The following is a 20,884-nucleotide window of genomic DNA, read 5'->3' as shown; positions in this document are numbered from 1 at the left end:
GCCCCACCCGTCAGTGCTGCCAGGGGCTGAAGCAGCCTTGAGATGGCAGGTAAGGGCTCCAATACTGAGTTATAACCCTATCCCAGTCTATTCATAATCTGTCATGGCAGTGCCACATGCTTTGCACAGCTACAACAAACCCCTGAAGGAAATAAGTCTGGTGACCTGAGTTGGGTCCCTGGAGTGCACAGGATGGAAGATGACCGACTACACTGTAGAAGAGACACCAGACTGCAGCAAGTTGTCCTGACTTCCACACACTCACACAATAAATGTGAAAAATAAACGCAACAACATCTCAGAAGCTACTATAATTGAATTGTTTTATTAAACATATAGACATTTATATTACAAAAAATGAAGTAATGTTTCTTTCTCTCAGCCCTGTGAGGCCACCACACCAGAACCTCAGGCTCACTCCAACCTCATTTCAGCCACAGGCAAGACAAGGGGAAGGAAAAGTGCAATTTTAAAAGTAACACCACACACCCAGAGTGGTAAACAAAATAGGCAGAAGGTTGTGGGTCTTTTTTTGGGCCCTAGTTCTGTCCAGCCTCACAACAGGAAGCCTTTTAAGAACAGAAGCTACCAAGCCGGATGCAGCTCTGCCCTGCTCTCTTGGTGGTGTTCCTCTTTCAATCTCGACCATCCATCCTGGAGTCCTGACTAGCTTACCAAAATTTCTGTTAAGAAATCCCAGCCTACTTTACTTCCTTCTCAAGTGTCTATCTCCTTTTGAACCTCTAAACAACAAGAAACACAACAGCAGTAAGTTTCAAGAGGACTTCAGCTGAGATCTACATGAACCTTCTGTCCTAGAAGCCACTGGCCAAACTCTGCAGAGCTGGAGAGCACAGATGATGAAAACAGGTCCAGCTGGAAACCCTTCAGGTTCCCAACGAGCTCATTACTCTGCATCTGTGGACTTAAAGTGATCATCATCCACAGTAGAATAAATGTGTCCCTCGTTACACAGAAAATCCACTGCTTGCCTAGAAGAAAAAAGGGGAGAAGGGGGTCCCCACATTAAAACTAGTGCTGTATGAATATAGCTAAGCAAGCAAACACCACTTGTTTCTGCACCTCTCATCTTAGCTATGAATTATTCAGTCATTTTGTTCATGGGAGTCTCTTGCAGAGAAATGCCAATAAAACCTAAGGATTGACATTAACCATGCACACCAGGGGTACCAGGGCTGCCTTAGATCCTGGCTTTGAATTTCAAAAGAATATGGTCTCACTTAAAATGCCAATCTAAGCTGTCATTAAAAACCTGAAGCCAGGGGCTGGAGAGATGGCTCAGAGGTTAAGAGCACTAACTGCTCTTCCAGAGGTCCTGAGTTCAATTCCCAGAAACCACATGGTGGTTCACAATCATCTATAATGTGATCTGATGCCCTCTTCTGGCCTGCAAGTATGTGTACAGGCAGAGCAGTATATACATAATAATAAATAAATAAATCTTAAAAAAAAAAACAAAACAAAAACAAACCTGAAGCCAGCTGGGTGGTGCTGGCGCACACCTTTGATCCCAGCACTTGGGAGGCAGAGGAAGAAGGATCTCTGTGAGTTAGAGACCAGCCTGGACTACAGAGCTAGTTCCAGGACAGCCAGAGCTGTTACACAGAGAAACCCTGTCTCGAAAACCAAAAACCAAACAACCACCACAAAAACAAAAAAAAACACCTGAAGCCACAGTCAGCTTACACATGAAATCCTACTGTACTCCGGGGTCTTGAGTCTCCTTTCCCTGGAGTCAGGCCCTGGAATCACGTACTGAAATGCTTTCTGCTCTGCCTGTGGGCAGTAGAGTAGCAGGAACAGAAAGGTAATTCAGAGTGATTCCTCCAAACCCTTAGGTTCTCAAAGACAGTAACATATTCAGCAACAGCTAGAACTTACCCAGGGATTAGTACCTCATCACCAGTGACTCTGAGATGGGCATTATCTACAACCATGTTCTAGCACAGGCCGGGGAAACTGATCTGGGCACTTCTTTTCTATCTAGGCCTACAGTTGTTTGGCTGAGGCAGGGCCTCTTTTTACACAGTCAAGGCTGTCCTGAACGTGCTATGTGCACCAGGCTGGCCCTGAAGTCAAGTATCATGAGTGCCATCTACTCGTAATTCATCTCAGTTCGCTGCGATGAAACCTGGGGCCTAAAATAGAGTCACAGCAAAGGTGTAAGGACTGCCTCATGCCTTCAGATCCAGAACAGATCAGCAAGTGGTGCAGCACTGCCACCTGTGAGTGACAGAAATTCCTTCCTAACTGGTCAACTTCCCTCGCAGCAGGCTGCAGTTAACAGCTCCACTTTCTGCTGTGTGGTCTCACGCAGTCCATGTGAGCTCTCAACTCCTGATCCTCCTGCTTCTACCTTTCAAGTGCTGAGATTAGAAACGAGAAACCAAGCCAGGTCCAGCTTCCCTCTTGCACGCACTCTCATTATCAGGAGACTGTGCACAGACTGGTCAAGTGTGGACCTCTAGGCCATGGACAGCAACACTTACTTGACTGAGGCTACAGGCATGTGCTGCAGCTGGCTCCTGAGATCCTGAAAGTTCAGTCCTTCTGGTCTTGGGCAAGCCTTGATCAAATTCAGCACCTGACAGTTCAAATTAGAAAGACTTTAGCAATCACTCTGGATCAGTTTACTTCATAAGAAAAGAAAGGGGCTGGAAAGGCAGCTGCACCTCAGGAGGGGCACCTGTGGGGGAAACTAGGTTTCCACTCTCCAGCCCCCACTGTACCAGGCTCATGGACATGCACTCATACATTTAAAGGGGGTGGGTGTGAAGCAGGCATCCAGATTACCTGTGCTTTGCATGTGTAAATAGGCAGTTTACCTGGTTTTGGACCACAGTGAGACCATTTGCTGGCATGAAGTTACTCCCACTGAAGTTCCCTGGCTCACCCATTCCTGAGGTGCTGATGGATGGCCTCCCTGCAGAGGCCTGAATTAAGAACAAGTTGAGGACATTAGAAAAGCCACCAAGTCAAGCCTACTTCAAATAACTTGCAAGTAAACACCAAGAAACAGTTTTCCTAGTAACTGTTTATATAGCAAAGCTGTAACAATGAACTTTTCAGAGAGGAAAGTAATATAACCGCCAGAAGCACATATTCCCTGTCCCCTGAAAAGGATGCTCTGGCACTGATTTCATGTGCAAGCTATAATGGTTTCCTCGGGACCCCCGGAGAGAAAAGGGCATAGGTTTGCCTGTAGGTACAGATCTCCAACACAGGGCTTGTCTAGTGTGGTTAAGGTGATTTAAGTTCATAACACTATGAAGAAAGGGGGCACAGTTGCGCTGTGCTCTTTTAGTCACTCCTTTCTCTGCCTACCACTATCTGGATTATCTCAAATATACTTCTGAATTGACTTCTACCAGAACTACCAATGACTTCTCAATCAGCCACCAGCTGCTCAAGTTTTTGTTTTGTTTTTTTGAGACAGGGTTTCTCTGTGTAGCCTTGGCTGTCCTGGGCTCACTTTGTAGACCAGGCTGGCCTCGAACTCACAGCGATCTGCCTACCTCTGCCTCCTGCGTGCTGGGATTAAAGGTGTGCGCCACAGTGCCTGGCTAATCTTTCAGGCTTTATAACACTTGACCCCTCAGCAGCAGACAATGCTGACTACTCTTTTTTTTTTTTTTTAATTTATTTATTTATTGTGTATACAGTGTTCTGCCTGAGGGAGTCAGATCACATTATAGACGGTTGTGAGCCACCATGTGGTTGCTGGGAATTGAACTCAGGACCTCTGGAAGAGCAGGCAGTGCTCTTAACCATTGAGCCATCTCTCCAGCCTGCTGACTACTCCTCTTAAATGTGTCCCTTCTAGGCTTCTTGACACCATAATCTCTGATTTCCCACTTACTCAAACTGTACCTCCTCAGTACCGTTCACCTTTGCACAGTACCTGGTGAACAGTACATTCTGTACGTGTTGTATCTACTGTACTGAATGACAGAGGAGCACAAATATCCTGTAAGGTTTAAAGCAGCATGGAAACACAGTAGGAGAAATTCTATCCCATTACTAGGTCATCCAGTTAATAAACAAAATGCTGTCTGGCTTGGGAGTTTTCATTCAGCCTTCTTGGTACTGGGTGAGAAAGATCTCAAAACTCGGAGAAACATGAGTGTTTCACTCAGACTAAAACAATGGCAAAGCCTAGGAAGAAAATGTCTTGGAGGGCCTAAGTGACAGCTAAAGATGGCTTAGGAGTTAAAGCCCTTTCAGCTCTTCCAGGAGAACCAAAAATTTGGTTCCCAGCATGTGTGCCAGGTGGCACACAACTGTCTGTAACTACCTCCAGGGGATCTCATGCTCCTTCTGGCCTCTGAAGGTACCCTCACACATCACAAACATTTACACAAACACATGTAAATTAACACAATCTAAAATAAATTTGTTTCCCCCGCAAAGGGAAAAAGTCGATGGCAGCTACTCACCTGGTTGTTGGATTTGCTGAGTATCATGTGTGAATTGACCACTTCCAGAATATGTGCAGTGAGCTCATTCATATCTTCCAGGGGAATGATCTTAAAGGCTACCAAGCTCTTTTTGTTCTAGTAAAGAAGAAAATGCAAGTAAAAAACAAACATTCAAGTCACTTTCTGGGCAAAACATCAGCTTTTCCCTTGGTTATATTTTTCAATATGAACACCTGTGCATATGAATGCGGCACACGTCCCACACGTTCAAGGGAAGTCAGAGGGTACACTTGCTGTTGGTCCTCACCTCCCACCTCAAGGTTTTCTACTAATACCCCCAACTAGGCAGCCCCAAACTTGTAGAGATCCTCCTGTCTCCCAACTCGCCAGAGCTGCATTACAGGGTGGCCTCTAATTCAGACCCTTATCTGCCTCTGCTTCCTGAAAATAAAGGTATGTGCCACTACATGTGGCTTCAATGTCTATTATTTTAAGATAAAACCTAGATACTTCCTCTCAATAAAGAGAAGAAAAGTATCTCATTAATATACAGATTTGATTGTTTACTTTATGTTTTTTAAAGATTTATTATGTATACAGTGCTCTGCCTGCATTTACACTCACCAGAGGAGGGCATCAGATCACATTATAGATGGTTGTGAGCCACCATGTGTCTGCTGGGAATTGAACTAAGGACCTCTGGAAGAGCAGTCAGTGCTCTTAACCTCTGAGCCATCTCTCCAGCCCTACAGATTTGATTAAGGATATTTACCCATTCTTCTAAGGAAAGATGTAAATTGAGAAATTGCTTTTATCTTCCCTTCACTTTCAAGACAGGGTTCCTTTGTGTAGTCCTGGCTGTCCTTGAACTCAACAGATTCCCCTGCCTCTGCCTCCCAAGTGCTGGGATTAAAGGTTTATGCCACAATGCCCTGCTTCATGCAAATATCCTGAAGATCATCTTTTAAAATGTAAAGATGAGTCTGTCTGTATACATAACTGTACACAGCTCACTGTGGAAAGCAGAGGGTAGTCTTTTTCCGTTTGTTTTGTTTTTTGAGACAGGGCTTCTCTGTGTCGCCATGGCTGTCCTCGAACTCACAGCGATCCACCTGCCTCTGGCTCCCACGTGCTGGGACTAAAAGCGTGCTCCACCATACCCGGCTCAGAGGGTAGTCTTGAGTGTTGGTCTAGCCTTCTACCTCGAGACAGGTTCTTTTTGTTTGCCAATGTGTACATCAAGGCAGCCTGCCTGTGAACGTCCAGGGACTGTCTCCACTTCCCTCTTTCCACACGAGAGCTGAGTTACAGGTGTGTATTAGCAAGTCTGGTGTGGCTGGCTAACTTTGGTTACAAGGATCCAAACTCAAGTCTTCCTCTAAGCCACCTCCCCAGCTCTGAAGCTACCATTTTATTTGACATTACCTGAAAAGACCTGAGATGGCCAGCCACTTTCACATATGTTTCTGGAGGAACCACAGTGTTTTCACCACTGGCATCCTAACAGATAAAATATAAACACATCACTATGCTTTTTATTTACTTTAATTTTCTGATAGGTTTCATGTAACACAGGCTTACCTTCAAACAATACAGAGCCAAGGATGACTTTGGACTTCTTTTTTTATTTTTGGTTTTTCAAGACAGGGTCTCTCTGTGTAGCCTGCCTCTGCCTCCCAAGTGCTGGGATTAAAGGCGTGCGCCACCACCACACAGCATGACTTTGAACTTCTGACCTTCCTGCCTGTCTATCTATCAAGTACTAGATTAACAGGCTTATGCTGGGGTGGGGGGGGGGTGAGAGAGAGAAAGGAAGAGAGGAGAAGAGGGAGAGGAAGGGAGGTGGGAGAGGAGAGAGAGAGAAGGGAGAGGGAGCACCTCACGTTTACCTACTGAGCCATCTTCCTGGCTCCTGGTCAATAATTTTTACCCACTTCATTGTATGTGTTATGGGTATCTGTGTACCAGTTGTGTTCTTTTTTATTGGTGGGTGCCACCATGCTTTTAGTGCCATGGAGGCCAGATGCTGAATCCACTGGAACTGAAGTTAAGACAGCTGTGGTACTGGACCTCTGGAAGAGCAACCAATGCTATCAACTGCCTAGTCATTCCTCCAGCCTGCCTGGTCAATACCCTTAAACTAAATACTGCTACACATCTTTGTTTTCTTAATGTAAATCCCTGGCAGTGGATTTGTAGGTCAACCTTTCTCTTTGTCTATATGGCCCTGGTGGTCCTCTGCAAATCAGCCTGGCCTTGCAATCAGAGATCCACATGCTTCTGCCTTCTCAGGGCTGCCCAGCAAGGCCAATCTTTTTTTATTTTATTTTTAATATTTACTTATGTATCTTCATATGCATTCAGTGTTTTGTCTGTATGTAGATGTGAGGGTGTCAGATCCCCTGGAAGTAGAGTTATAGACAGTTGTGAGCTGCCATGTAGGTGCTGGGAATTAAACCCTATCCTCTGGAAGAGCAGCCAGTGCTCCTAACCACTGAGCCACCTGTCCAGCCCTGGTCAGTATTTTTAAACTGATGAGTTCTGGGAAAGCACACCAGAATTTATTCATACACTCATACTGTCAGAGCTGTACAGCAGCCACTTTCTTTCTGTCTGTCTCTGTCCCTCTCTTCTCGACAGGGTTTCTGTGTAGCCCTGGCTATCCTGGAACTCGCTCTGTAGACCAGGCTGGCCTCAAACTCACAGATTTACCTGCCTCTGCCTCCTGAGTGCTGGGATTAAATGCACTACCACTGCCTGGCCATAGGCATTTTCTTTTTTCGGTTTTTCAAGACAGGGTCTCTCTGTGTAGCCTTGGCTGTCCTAGACTCGCTTTGTAGACCAGGCTGGCCTCGAAAACTCACAGAGATCCACCTGCCTCTGCCTCCTGAGTGCTGGGATTAAAAACACCACCATGCCCAGGCTGTCATTTTCTTACTAAAATTAAAAAAGAAAAGACAAGTCAACAAATGATTGTCTTCTACATGTTTCGAGCACTGGGCTAGGTGCTACTTTCACACAAATTAGAAACTCTCACTCATTTTCAGCACTTACTAAATCTAAAGCTGACCTGTATCGCTGTTGCCATTTTTATCTGGTCTTTTACAAATGACCTATGTATCTTTCTCTGTCCACTTCTCTAAAGTGCAGTTACTTGTTTTTGCGTTGCAGAGCTTTTTATTAAGGTGTCTGCGTATGCCTCAGTATGCTTCCTATTCATTTAAACAGTATTTATTCAAGGCCCACTGTGTGCTATTATACTATATTGCCTGCTTAGATATTGGGGACAATGATGACCAAGAGGAAAACACTCCTTAGAGAATTTACTTTCTACTCTGTTGTGTCACATGCCTATTAATCTTACACAATTTTAGGTGGTTTTAAATTTTTATGTAGTGAAATCAATTATGTTCTCACTTTATGGGTTTTCACCTTTGGTATCTTGCTTATGCATTTTCACACTAAGAAAAGCCTTCCAAAGGCTAAAACTGAAAGAACTGAACACACAAAGTCCCAAAGTAGCCCCAGCTCATCAAGAGAAGACACTCACATCTGTATCAACCCACTGGCGAACATCCATAGGTGCTGCAGTCATGTCGTCTATTTTGTAAACAATATTGGTAGGAGCCTTCTCTGCATGTCTGATTATTCCCACAATAGTGACCTAGAGTAGAACAAGAAAATAAACAAAAAGTCTAATTTCCCTGGAAATCAAAGCCAGCTGTACAAATGTGCACAAACAATCATTTTTAAAAACAATTTTTTTTTTTGAGATAAGGGTTTTATCTGGGTGTGGTGGCACATGCCTATAATCCCAGCACTAGAGTAGCAGAAGCACATGGATCTCTGTTAGTTCAAGGCCAGCCTGGTCTACAGCCAAGGCTACAGAGAAACCCTGCTGTGCGGAGGGGGTGGCAGCGTGTCTTATTATACAGCCCTGGAGGGCTTCGCACTTGCTTCATGGGCTTGACTGGCCTCACACTTGTGGTAATCCTCCTGCCTGTCTCCTGAGTGCTGGTATTATAGATATGAGCTACCATGCCCATCCCAAATTTACCTATTTTTTAAAATCTCTCTCTCTCTGTCTCTCTCTCTCTCCAGAGCAAACATTAAAGAAAATGGAAAATAACTCCTGAGAGTAAAACTCCAAGGGAAGAATACCTTCATATACTTAGTCATTACTTTTGTGTGTACATGTGGCATGAACAGAGGTCAAAGGGTATTTTAGGATGTTAGTTCTTTTTTCCAACATGGATCTGGAGACTGAACTCAGGTCATCTGGCGTGTGCAAAAAAGCCCACGCACTTTCACCTATATACTTCCCAATATAGCAAGTCTATGTCTTTCCTTTTATGCGCCTGAGCAGACAGCTGTGCAATGCCCTTGCTGAGGCTGGAGGACAGTAGGCGCCCAGGTCTAGCACTAATGGCTTTATCCCTTCGACATAAGGGTCCTCCTGTCTCTGACCCACAGAACTGTGGTCGCAGGCACAAGGGTACTCAAACTTGGGTTTGGACAAGGGTGCTAGGATCTAACTCTGGTCCTGATGTTTGCACAGCCATCTTTCCAATCCCTATGTGTTTCTTCCACAAAACTTACATACCTGTGAAATCTCAACATTCCCAATTTTGAACACTTCATCAGTCAGAGTAGCGGAAAGCAGCTGAGATATGGTACAGGGCACAATGTGCTGGGCTCGGACCCTCTGAAAAGGACAAGCATACACAGTCACCATGAGAGAATAACCATTCATTTCATATTTGCTACGTGCCAAGTCCTTTGAATATACTCCAACAGTGAATTTTCAAAACCAAACTCTCCTTGCTTCAGACACAGAAGGAGGCCAGAAAGCTAACAACAGTCGCATCTGATCCATCTGGCTGCTCCTGAGTGCTAGGATTCAAAGCAGGCACCACCACACACAGCTAATGCCACACTGATCTGATCCAGGAGCTCCAGGTGAACAGATGTTTATATTATACTGTGGGTTCACAAAGAAAAGGCCAGACCAGAGGCAGGACAAGACAGCTGGCTTTGAGAACAAATCCCAGGCCCAGGCAGTGGTATCCCACACCTTTAATCCCAGCACTTGGGAGGAGGGGCAGGAGGATCACCACAAATTCATGGTCTGCACAGACTAAGTTCTAGGCCACCCACAGCTAGTGAAAACTTGTCCCAAAATTAAAACATCACAAAAGTCATGCCTTCACCTCACCTTTCTCCTTTACTTAGCAGAAGTCCTAATGTAAACAACAGACACCATCCTGATACATTATAGAACAAAATGCCCTATTTGGGATCTCAGAAACATTTACTGGCAATTTCAAATACCAGAAACTATAACATAGACTGGAAACATATAGGGAGCTGCTTCCCAGCTCTCAGGGAAGCGGAGGCAGAAAGGCAGGAGGATCACTCCAGCCCCATCAGCTCAAAGCCAGCCTGGGCAGCAGAGGTACACCCCATCTTAAAACAAACACAGTGGAGAACAGTCACTACAGGCCACAGGCAAATATTCGGTCAGCATCGGCCCAGGGACTGTCTGGCCCCCTACTCGCAGTCAGGATGAGACTGGCAGCCCACATCCTTACTCCCAGCACTAGAGAGGCAGTGGCAGGTGGGTCTCTGAGTTCCAGGCCAGCCGGGGCTACCTGGTGAGCCTGTCTCCAACAAAATCCGGCCCCCCAGCCCCAAACTCTCAGCCTCATACAGGGATGTACAAGGCAGTAAGAGCACAGCAGATTAAGGATTAGAGTGTACTTCCTGTCAGATAGCGACAGGAAATTAACTCAAACTCTGTTCTGAACACAGGCGGACTCCTGCTATTCAGGGATTCAGTAGTTCCAACCGTGGCCTGAGGACAGCGACACTTAACACTGCTAAAGCACACTTTCAAGAGGTAGGACCAGAAACGTGGAGGCTCAGCCGACCATAGCGCGCTGGCCAAGCAATAAAAAAAAAACAAAACATATATATGTATATATATATATATATATATATATATGTATGTATGTATGTATGTATGTGTGTGTGTGTGTATATATATTTTTTTTTAACACATTCTACCCTACAAAAAGTAGGTCACTGACAGCTTCCGAACCAGATCGGATATATATATATATATATATATATATATTTTTTTTTGTTTATTTATATATATAATTTATATATATTATATATTATACATTTATATATATATTTATTTATTTATTTTTACACATTCTACCCTACAAAAAGTAGGTAACTGACAGCTTCCGAACCAGATCGGGTGTGCCACCCCCCCCTCCACAAAACCACGTACTCTCACGGACAAGTTAGCCAGGAGGAAACAAATGAAAAGGGAGCAAGTCGCTCTACGTACTGATTTCTTCTCTGCCTGCGTCGGTGTGGGCGAGCCGAAGCCGCCGGGGGTCTGCGTGTAGCCGCCCGCTCCGCCATAGCTGGAGCCGCCGAAGCTTTCGAATCCGCCTGGTTGTGAACGGCAGTTATTAGTGTCTGCGCGGCGACCCGCGGGCTCCCGTCACCTTGTGCCAGGCAAACACCGTCCCCCCCCCCCCCCCCCCCTTAAACGTCGCCGCTCCGGCCGCTCGCTCGGACCCTGCTGTCCCACGCGCGACTCGCTCACTCCTGACACCCCCGCGCGACTTTCCGCCTCCTCCCCGCCGCCCGGTCGCCCGCCATTACTATTCCACATCCTGGTCGCGGTTCTCCGGACAAAGAGGCCCAAGAAGCTCAAGTCCGGAGAGCTGGGTGAGCACCTAACAACTATTTGGCAGCCGCTCCGGCGTGGCGGCCTTGTGTCTACTTTACACTGGCGCCACAAACTCCTTCCCGCGAAGGGCGAGCCAATCAGCGCCCGGGACGCATCTCGCTTCAACCAATGAGAACGCACGAATCTTACGCCTTTTCCGGTATCTACATCAAGTTTTTATTAAAAAATGCACGCCCCAAGAAGGGATGGAATGCCTAAGCGGCCACCTTTACTGAGGGCAAAAACCAGATAGGACGGTGTTTCATAAAAGTAACCAATCAAAACACTTCCGGAGCCATTTTACCCGCCCTTCCACGCCTTCAAGTGCGTGGCGGCTCGCGTCACTTCCGTTGTTTGTTGCCCTCCTGTTCCCGCCAAACTGCTAGTTTCCAGACGAAGCTGACTCTGAGACGATGTCGTGGAAGTCACACTTTCGACGTTGGCGTTCCCCTGTGACACGCCATTTATACACCTCAGAGACTCACAGTACTAGCCTCACAGGACCTCGTGGGATTATTTACTCTCTATAAGAAATTAAGGGCTGGAGAGATGGCTCATAGGTTAAGAGCACTGGCTGCCCTTTCAAAGGTCCTGAGTTCAATTCCCAGCACCCACATGGTGGCTCACAGCCATCTATAATGGGATCTGGTGCCCTCTTCTTGCACACATGTGGGCAGAATACTGTATAAATAAATAATAAATAAATAATGTTTTAAAAAATTAAAATCGGAGCCGGGCGTGGTGGCTCACGCCTTTAATCCCAACACTTGGGAGGCAGAGGCAGGAGGATCATTGGGAGTTCGAGCCCAGCGTGGTCTACAAAGCAAGTTCAGGACAGCCAAGGCTACACAGAGAAACGCTGCCTCGAAAAACCAATAAATAAATTAATTAATTAAAATCGGGACACATGCATTAATCCCATCCCTTAGGAGGTAGAGGCAGGCAGATCTGTAAGTTGGAGACCAGCCTGGTCTACAGAGCAAGTTATGTGACAGCCAAGGCTATACAGTGAAACCCTGTCTTAAAACAAATAAAGACCCTGTCTCTAAGAAATTAAAATGGGGGTGAGGGGGCGGAAGGCAGGCATGGTGGCACACACCTTTAATGCCAGCACTCAGGCAAGAGGCAGGCAGATCTCTGTGAGTTCGAGGCTAGCCTGGTCTAGAGGGCTGTTACCCAGAGAAACCTGTCTTGAAAACAAACAAAAATGAATTAAAAATCGCCCCATATGATAATTTAATCTCAGCACTCAGGCAGAAGCAGGGGGATTTCTGTGAGTTCGAGGCCAGCCCAAACTGTATAGCAAATTCCAGGCTAGCTGGGGCTGCATGGTGAAAATGAAATAAATGAAAATTTTCCTGTAGAGTCACGTGATGGCCTCCATGATTTTTGAGTCTGTAAAAAAACTCACGGAGGCCAACCACATGGGTCAGCAAGCCGAACTATCTTTTTCACAAAAAGATTTATTTATTTATTATATACACCTGCTTGTATGCGTGCCTGCCCAACAGAAGAGGACCCCAAATCCCATTATAGATGGCTGTGAACCTCCATGTGATTGCTGGGAATTGAACTCAGGACCTTTGGAAGAGCAGCCAGAGCTCTTCCCCCCCCCAACCCCCACCCCCCCCCCCGAGATAGGCTTTCTCTGTGTAGCCCTGGCTGTCCTGGACTCACTTTGTAGACCAGGCTGGCCTCGAACTCACAGAGATCCACCTGCCTCTGCCTCCCAAGTGCTGGGATTAAAGGTGTGTGCCACCACCCCTGGCTCAAGCTCAGAATTTCTAAGGTTTCCCTTCCTCCTCCTCCTCCTCCTCCTCCTCCTCCTCCTCCTCCTCTTCTTCCTCCTCCTCCTTCTCTTCTTCTTCTTCTTCTTCTTCTTCTTTTTCTTTACAGGCTCCCTGCACTACCCAGGCTGGCTTCTGACTTTCTTTATTTACTTCTAATCATGTGTCTGTGTCTGAGTGCAGGCCATGAATGCCTGTGCTTTCCAGAAGAGGGTGTCAGGTCCCCTGAGCCTGGACTCACAGGCTGTTGTGAGCCACCTGACAGGGTACTGGGAACTGAGCTTGGGTCCTCTGGAAAATCAGCAAGAGTTCTTAAACAGAGCCATTCTCCTGCCCCTGCTTTCATCTTCTTTGGTAGCTGGGATTACAGACCTGTACCACTACTGTTTGCCCTGCAACTTTTCAGACTGTGAAATACTTATGGGTGAGCTGTCTTAGAAAGCCCTGCTTAGAGAGGGTACATATCTTTTGTATAAGTTGAGCCTTCAAAATCTAATCATTGGCTAGTTATTCTTTTTTAAAATATTTATACATTTATTTGTTATTATGTATACCAAGCTCTGCCTGCATGTACACCTGCAGGCCAGAAGATGATGTCAGATCCTATTATAGATGGTTGTGAGCCACCATGTGGTTGCTGGGAATTGAACCCAGGACCTCTGGAAGAGCAGCAGGTGCTCTGAGCCATCTCTCCAGCCAGGCTATTTATTCTTAGTGGGATGTGGTTATTTAGATCTATACTGACAGCACTTGCCCAGGCTGGAGGCTCTTGAGTTTGAGGTCAACCTAGGGTATCCCCCCAATAAAAAGAGAGATTTGATCTCCCTGCAACTTTCATGAATCATTTTATTATAGTTTGAGAGAGAAAAAAATAATAACAAGGCAAATACATTAACTTAGCAGCTTCAGGGAGGAGGGAGATGAGCCAAGAGGAAGGGAGATGGCTCTGCAACGACCCTGCTGAGCAGCGAAGTTGGGGCAAGGTCTCCAGAGAAAGGAGGAGGATGTCTAGAGAGAAACTCTGTCTTGAAAAACAAAACAAAACAAAAGGACAGGATCTCACCCTGCATGGTAGCGCACATCTTTAATCCCAGCACTCAGGAGGCAGAGGCAGGTGGATCGCTGTGAATTCGAGGTCAGCCTTGTCCACAAAGCTACTCCAGGACAGCCAGGGCTACACAGAGAAACCCTGTCTCAAAAAACCCCAAACCAAACCAAAAACAAGTAAGCCAGCAGCAATAGCTTGGTCCTCAAAATAAAGCTGGCACACATGTTCCCTTCAGAATGAACTTCTTAATGAAAAGGCCTCAAGGTCATGATACTTTGATGCGGGACAGAGAACACTAGACAGAAATAATACAATCTACGGAGAGCTAAGCATGCTGGGAGATAAGCAAGGAAGGACAGACTTCCCCTAAAGCCTGGAGAGGAGCAGCCCTAGGGGATCCCAAGAAGTCCTCTGGCTCTGAAGGCACCTGTGGTCATGTGCACATAACCACAGAGACATACTTTTCAGAAAACTAAACACAAATGTCTCTCTAGCAGGCTATGGCAACCACTCTCTATCTCTAAACTCTATTGGTTCGTTCTTTCCCCTGGCAAAAATTCAGACTCAGTGTTGGCAACAAGCAAAGAATCTTATTCTAAGGACTATCATTTTGTTTCCAGACTGCACTTAATCATAGGGAGAAACTAAATTCAAAATCCTGGGCCCTAGGGGATCTGGGGACAGTTGTCTGAGTCCAGCCATCTCAGGGACAACTTGTAAGGAGACAGTTGTCTGAGTCCAGACATCTCAGGGACAACTGGTAAAGAGACAGTTGTCTGAGTCCAGACATCTCAGGGACAACTTGTAAGGAGACAGTTGTCTGAGTCCAACCATCTCAAGGACAACTCCATCTTGCTGGCAGGGTCAACTAAGTTCATGTTCCAGGCCCAGGAACCCACTCCTGTCCTGACGGATGGACACTCCCTTGCTCCACTCCTTATGACAGTTATGACTGGACAGGGCTACAGCCCACGGTGCTCTCCTCTCTTTATAGCTTTATCCTTTGAAAATGCTGTACAACGTCCCTTCAAGGTCACAATTCACTCCAGAGTCTGACGGATCAGCAGCAGCCTGATTACAATAACATTTTGTCATGTATATTGAGCTGTTGTTGAGATATGTTGGATTTAAGTGGACCCCACATCGGTAGTTCTTTTGACATGTGCCGCCTCTGAGTGACACAGTTCTCTGGACGGGGACAGAGCGTAACCCTTCTGGTACTCTTACTCATGGGACAAGTCTGTACCATTCTGAGGGACAAAGGTGGTTTTTCCTCCCTCTCCCTCCTCTCCCTTCTTTACCCTGCCTCTTCTCTGCCTTTTTTTTTTTAATATATATATATTTTTTTCAAGATTTATTTATTTATTATGTACACAATGCTTGCCTGCATGACAGAAAAGGGCATCAGATCACATTACAGATGGCTATGAGCCACCATGTGGTTGCTGGGAATTGAACTCAGGACCTCTGGATGAGCAGTCAGTGCTCTTAACCTCTGAGCCATCTCTCCAGCCCCTCTTCTCCGCCTTTCAATTCCTCCCTCCCGACTTTCCCCTCCCTTCCTGCCTTCTTCCATTCTTTCTTGCACGTGCAGTGCTAAGGATGGTACCAGGGCCTTGTACAAGCTAGACAAGCAATCCAAGTTACATTCCTGGCTGTCTTCCTCGTTTTGTTTTGACGGGGTCTCCTGTAGCCCAGGCTGGCATCAAGCTCTCTCTGAGACAAGACTTGAACTCCCCCACGGGGGTTGGTGGTTCATCTGGGCAAAGTCCATCCTCCTCCCAGAGCCCCATTAGTATCCAGTATATATATAATATATATATAGTTGTTTGTGTTTTTTTGAGGCAGGGTTTTTCTGTGTAGCCTTGGCTGCCCTGGAACTCACTCTGTAAGTCATAGAAATCTGTAGCCATCATTTGCTACTTTGTGAGTGTTAGGACATTGGGACCCCTATGAGACCTGGCAACCTCTGATGTCACCGCCTGCTGCCGCCAGGTACCAGGTGTGTGCCAGATATAAGGGTCTCTTGAGCACGTTCTCTCTGTCTCTTTCTCTTGCTGTTTCTCTCCCTCTGTCATGGGCACCCTCTTTTTTTCTCCCTCTTCCCCACAATAGATCTCTTTTCATACCAGATCTGATGTGTGGTGTATTTATCAAATATTATAACAGTAGGTTCTAGCCAGGTATGGTGGCTCACACCTTTAATCCCAGCACTCGGGAGGCAGAGGCAGGTGGATTGCTGCGAGTTCAAGACCAGCCTGGTCTACAGAGTGAGTCTGGGACAGCCAAAGCTACACAGAGAAACCCAGTCTCGAAAAACCAAAAACCAACCAAACAAACAAAATACCCAAACCCAAAAAGCAGTAGGTTCTTCTTTTTTCCATCCTTCTCCACCCTTTCCCCCCACCTTTAAATCCCCTAACACTAGATAAGACGGGAAAAAAAAGGGTAGAGCAAAAAGGAGAAAGATACCTGAATAAAATCAGGGGTTGGAAAGGCGGGTGACATTATCTTTAGACTGCTTCCTGCTGGTTAGGGCAGTTGACTTCCTTGGGGCAAATTTGATCTTTGTCGCCAAGATATCTCATTTCTTCTATCTGTTTCCTCTTTGCGCAGGACTACTTAACAAACCAACAACCAACAAATAACAACTTGCCACTAACAATCAACAACCAAACAACAGCCCATGATGCCTTTGGAGCGCTAAAATTTATATACCCTCTGAAAAGTTCCCAGAATTCCAAACAGCACACAATCACAGAAACTCTCTGCAGCTGGCAAAACCATGCCTCTGCTAGAGCACACGAGGCGAATCAGAGTCAGCTGCTGCAAAGCAGCCCCATATCTCCACACCTAGGATTAAAATGAAAACATATGCTTATACTATTGCTGGGTTTTGTTTGTTGTTGTTTTTGTTTTTTTGTTTTTTCAAGACAGGGTTTCTCTGTGTATCCCTGGCTGTCCTGGACTTGCTTTGTAGACCAGGCTGGCCTCGAACTCACGGAGATCCACCTGCCTCTGCCTCCTAAGTGCTGGGATTTTTTAAATTTATTTTTATTTATTTTATTTTATTTTGGTTTTTCAAGACAGGGTTTCTCTGTGTAGCCTTGACCATCCTGGACTCACTTTGTAGACCAGGCTGGCCTCGAACTCATAGCAATCCACCTGCCTCTGCCTCCCGAGTGCTGGGATCAAAGGCGTGCGCCACCACGCCCGGCTTATACCGAGTTTTCATTCTCACCTCTTCAAGATTTCCCTACTGATCATGATACCTTCAGGGACCCCACAACACGTGAGCAGCCTCACTTTAGACTTCTGAGCTTCCAGGAATGTGAGCTTTTAGAAATGTATTGACATTTCTGTTCTTTACAAGGTATCCAGAGCCGGACGTGGTGGCGCACACCTTTGATCCCAGCACTCAGGAGGCAGAGGCAGGCAGATCGCTGTGAATTCGAGGCCAGCCTGGTCTACAAAGTGAGTCCAGGACAGCCAAGGCTACACAGAGAAACCCTGTCTCAAAAAACCATAAAAAAAAAAAAATACAAGGTATCCAGTCTCAGGTCTTGTGTTACACTACCAGGAGATGGACTAAGACAACTTTTTGGCCTTAAGACTCTTTGCTGTTCTCACCCTGTATTCATCTTTCTGAGATTGCAGGTAGAACTGTCTTTTGAAAAACAAAAACAAAAACAAAAACTGGGCATGGTGGCTCGTGCCTTTAATCCCAGCACTTGGGTGGATCTCTGAGTTTGATGCCAACCTGGTCTACAAATGGAGTTCTAGGACAGCCAGGGCTGTTACACAGAAAAATTCTGGAGAGAGGGGGGGGGGGAGGGAGAGAGAGAGAGATTTATCTCTATTTTATACATATTAGGGTTTTCCCTTCATTTTTATGTATGTGTACTGTGTGGGGGTGGGGGTGTGGTACCTTCAGAGGCCAGAAGAGGGCGCTGGATCCCTGGAACTGGAGTTACACACAGTCATGAGCCGCGCCCCGCCCCCCCCCCCCCCCCCCCGCCCCCCGTGGTTGATGAAAACCAAACCTGAGTTCCGTGCAAGAGGAACAAGTGCTCTTAACTGTTGAGCCACCTCTTTGGCCTCGGTTTTTTTGTTTTTTGGGACAGGGTTTCTCTGTGTATTCTTGGCTGTCCTGGACTCGCTTTGCAGACCAGGCTGGTCCCGAACTCGCGGAGATCCACCTGCCTCTGCCTCCCGAGTGCTGGGATTTGGCCCCAGTTTTACCTCTGATCCTGGTTCCCCAAAGCTCTCAGCTTAAACATCTAAGCATGGCATGGCTTCTGCCTGCATTCCTGGCCTCAGACCCCAAGTCTATTATATTCTCTCTGTTGCTGTCTCTGTCTCTCTTCCTGTCTCTCTCTCTCTCTCTCTGGGGTGCCCCTCCCCCTCCCCTGCTCTCCCACACTCATATATTATACTTTTCCATATTGTATCTGTTGCCTGGTGACAGACCAAAGTAAAAATTCCCATTTCTGTGTTTGGGTGACCTACTCCTGAACTCTGGATCTAGAAAAACCCATTGAAGGTACACTTGGCACAGAGACAAAGAATAACCAATCAGCTGCAAAACAGAAGGATACTAAAAGTTCAGACATTCCCCTAAATCCCTCCCAAAGTTATTCCTTAGAAATTAATCGTCTGTGGTTTGGCACCAGACTAGTACCAATCTAATTTAAAGGGCAAATTCCCCTACAGATGTCATCCAATCATATACTGTAAAACCCATTTCTTTGTCTAAAACCTATAAAAACACACTTTCTAAGCTCAGGGCTCCCATTCCTAGTCCACTGCGTTGGTGAGGGAGGGAGTCCCTGCCCAGGCTTAAATAAACAACCCTCGTGCACTTGTACCAGAAGTGGCTCCTGAGTAGGTCAAGATTTGGGAATCTTGAGATCTGGGCATAACACTGGCATCTTTTTCTTTCTTTCTTTCTTTCTTTTTCTTTTTTGGTTTTTCTAGTCAGGGCTTCTCTGTGTAGCCTTGGCTGTCCTGGACTCCCTTTGTACAGCAGGCTGGCCTCGAACTCACAGAGATCCACCTGCCTCTGCCTCCCAAGTGCTGGGATTAAAGACGTGCGCCACCACAGCCCAGCCCTGTTTTTGTTTTGTTTTTTAAAGATTTATTTATTATGTAAACATATGTATGCCTGCATTTATACCTGCATGACAGAAGAGGGCATCAGATTCCATTATAGATGGTTATGAACCACCATGTGGTTGCTGGGAATTGAACTTAATGCCTACAGATGAGCAGTCAGTGCTCTTAACCTCTGAGCCATCTCTCCAGCCCCAGCATCTTATTTTCTAATCATCACTATGGCTCCCTGGCAATGCTATTCCTTCTTCACATGTTGCTCCCCCTGCCTCACTCACACCCTTCTGCTCCCAAGACAACCTGTTCTCTCTTTTGTTAATTGACTTCAAGCTGGTTAGGTGTGGGGTGTGGCTGTGAGGTGGAGAGTTTGTCTTTCCTTGAGTTAGCATCTGGGTTTCATCCCGGCAAGCCACAACAGGAGCAACAAAACAACAACAACAACACAATAAACCACAAAAAGACAAAACCCAAACCATCAGTAGTAACAAGAAACAAAACAGAACTCCCAAAGGGATTAAGCCTGTGCCATCTCCTCCCAGAAACCTGCCATTGTCTTCCTCAGGCTGAGTCACAACCCTCCTCAGCCTTCTCAGGTCAGGTAACCTGCTGAGAGGTGATCTAGCCCTCAGTCTCTTAAGGACAGGTTCCACAGGACCACACCTTCCTCCCTGTCCCTCAGTTCGTGCGGCAGTTCCAGGCTCCTGGCAGGATCAATGAAGAACTCTAAGAGATGTTGAGAAACTGTAAAATTGTAAAATTATAAAATGTAAGACCTGAGGCTTCTCCCAGTTCTTGTTACTGCTAGCCTCAGGAGTTCCACCCTAGTTCCCAGAATAGATACATGCGAGCTCCCCACCATCAAAGGTCTCATACAGTTTCCAGTAACCGCCCTAGGGACCCACACCCAAGTCCCCACAAGAGGTCTCCCAACGCTAATGTCCATATGGTCTAACTGGATAAGCAACCCCCCTGCTTTGTGGTTTTAGCCTTTAAAAACTAGCCTGTAACAGCTACTCAGGGTCATTCACCTCCCGAGTGCTGAGGGACCCTGATATTATCAACAATTGGGACTTCTGATGTGTTAGTAATAAATTTTACCTATATATCCAGCCTGTGTGACTTGAGTGGTCTCTCGCGGCGACCCCCTTCCTGAATTGGACTCTAGGGTCCAACAATGTTTGTTTCTTTTATTTTATTTTTTGGGTTTTTCAAGACAAGGCTTCTCTGTGTAGCCTTGGCTGTCCTGGACTCACTTTGTAGACCAGGCTGGCCTTGAACTCACAGTGATTCGCCTGCCTCTGCCTACCGAGTGCTGGGATTAAAGGCGCGCGCCACCACGCCCGGCCTAAGAGTTGTTTGTAATAAAGCCTCTTGTAACTCAGACTGGCCTCAGTGCCCTCATGTAGCCTAGGATGGCCTTGAACTCCTAATCAATTCTCCTGCTTTCTCCTCAGGAGCGCTGGTATAAGGCTCTCTCTCTCTCAGCCTAAGCCTGGGAACGTGACCCAGACAAGCTTGGGAAAGTGACCCAGAAAGAATTGAAGGCCAATTTCAGTTTCTAAGATCAAGGTGGCCAACTGAGATAAACAATTTCAACTAAGGTAAACAATTCTCAGAAAAGTACCATCTGGAAATTCTCTGGAGCCGGGCGTGGTGGCGCACGCCTTTGATCCCAGCATTCGGGAGGCAGAGGCAGGTGGATCGCTGTGAGTTCGAGGCCAGCCTGGTCTACAAAGTGAGTCCAGGA

General features: G+C 46.3%; 1 protein-coding gene across 1 annotated transcript; it reads right to left on the bottom strand.

Annotated features, from left to right (window-relative positions):
* Window positions 1-295: 295 nt before the first annotated feature.
* Window positions 296-11,210, bottom strand: Rpa2 (replication protein A2). Its single transcript, XM_051171726.1, has 9 exons — window positions 11,124-11,210; window positions 10,801-10,907; window positions 9,043-9,144; window positions 7,990-8,103; window positions 5,865-5,939; window positions 4,458-4,574; window positions 2,847-2,954; window positions 2,511-2,605; window positions 296-992 (listed from the first exon to the last, which is right to left on the bottom strand). Exons 1-9 carry the CDS (start codon window positions 11,131-11,133, stop codon window positions 908-910), a joined length of 813 nt encoding a protein of 270 aa, XP_051027683.1. The 5' UTR covers window positions 11,134-11,210; the 3' UTR covers window positions 296-907.
* Between the last annotated feature and the right edge of the window lie 9,674 nt (window positions 11,211-20,884).

Source organism: Acomys russatus, chromosome 29, assembly GCF_903995435.1.
Source record: "Acomys russatus chromosome 29, mAcoRus1.1, whole genome shotgun sequence".
NCBI lineage: Eukaryota > Metazoa > Chordata > Mammalia > Rodentia > Muridae > Acomys > Acomys russatus.
The sequence above is the reverse complement of the archived record's forward strand: the minus strand, read 5'-3'. Positions and strand labels throughout refer to the sequence as shown.

Bases quoted from the DNA above. Each gene is read 5' to 3' on its own strand.
- Rpa2 (XM_051171726.1), bottom strand. The intron at 4,575-5,864 runs GTAATGTCAAAT...CTTCTTTACTAG, and splicing joins GCCATCTCAGGTCTTTTCAG to AACAAAAAGAGCTTGGTAGC. The intron at 2,955-4,457 runs GTGAGTAGCTGC...TTCTTAATTCAG, and splicing joins TCAGCAAATCCAACAACCAG to GCCTCTGCAGGGAGGCCATC.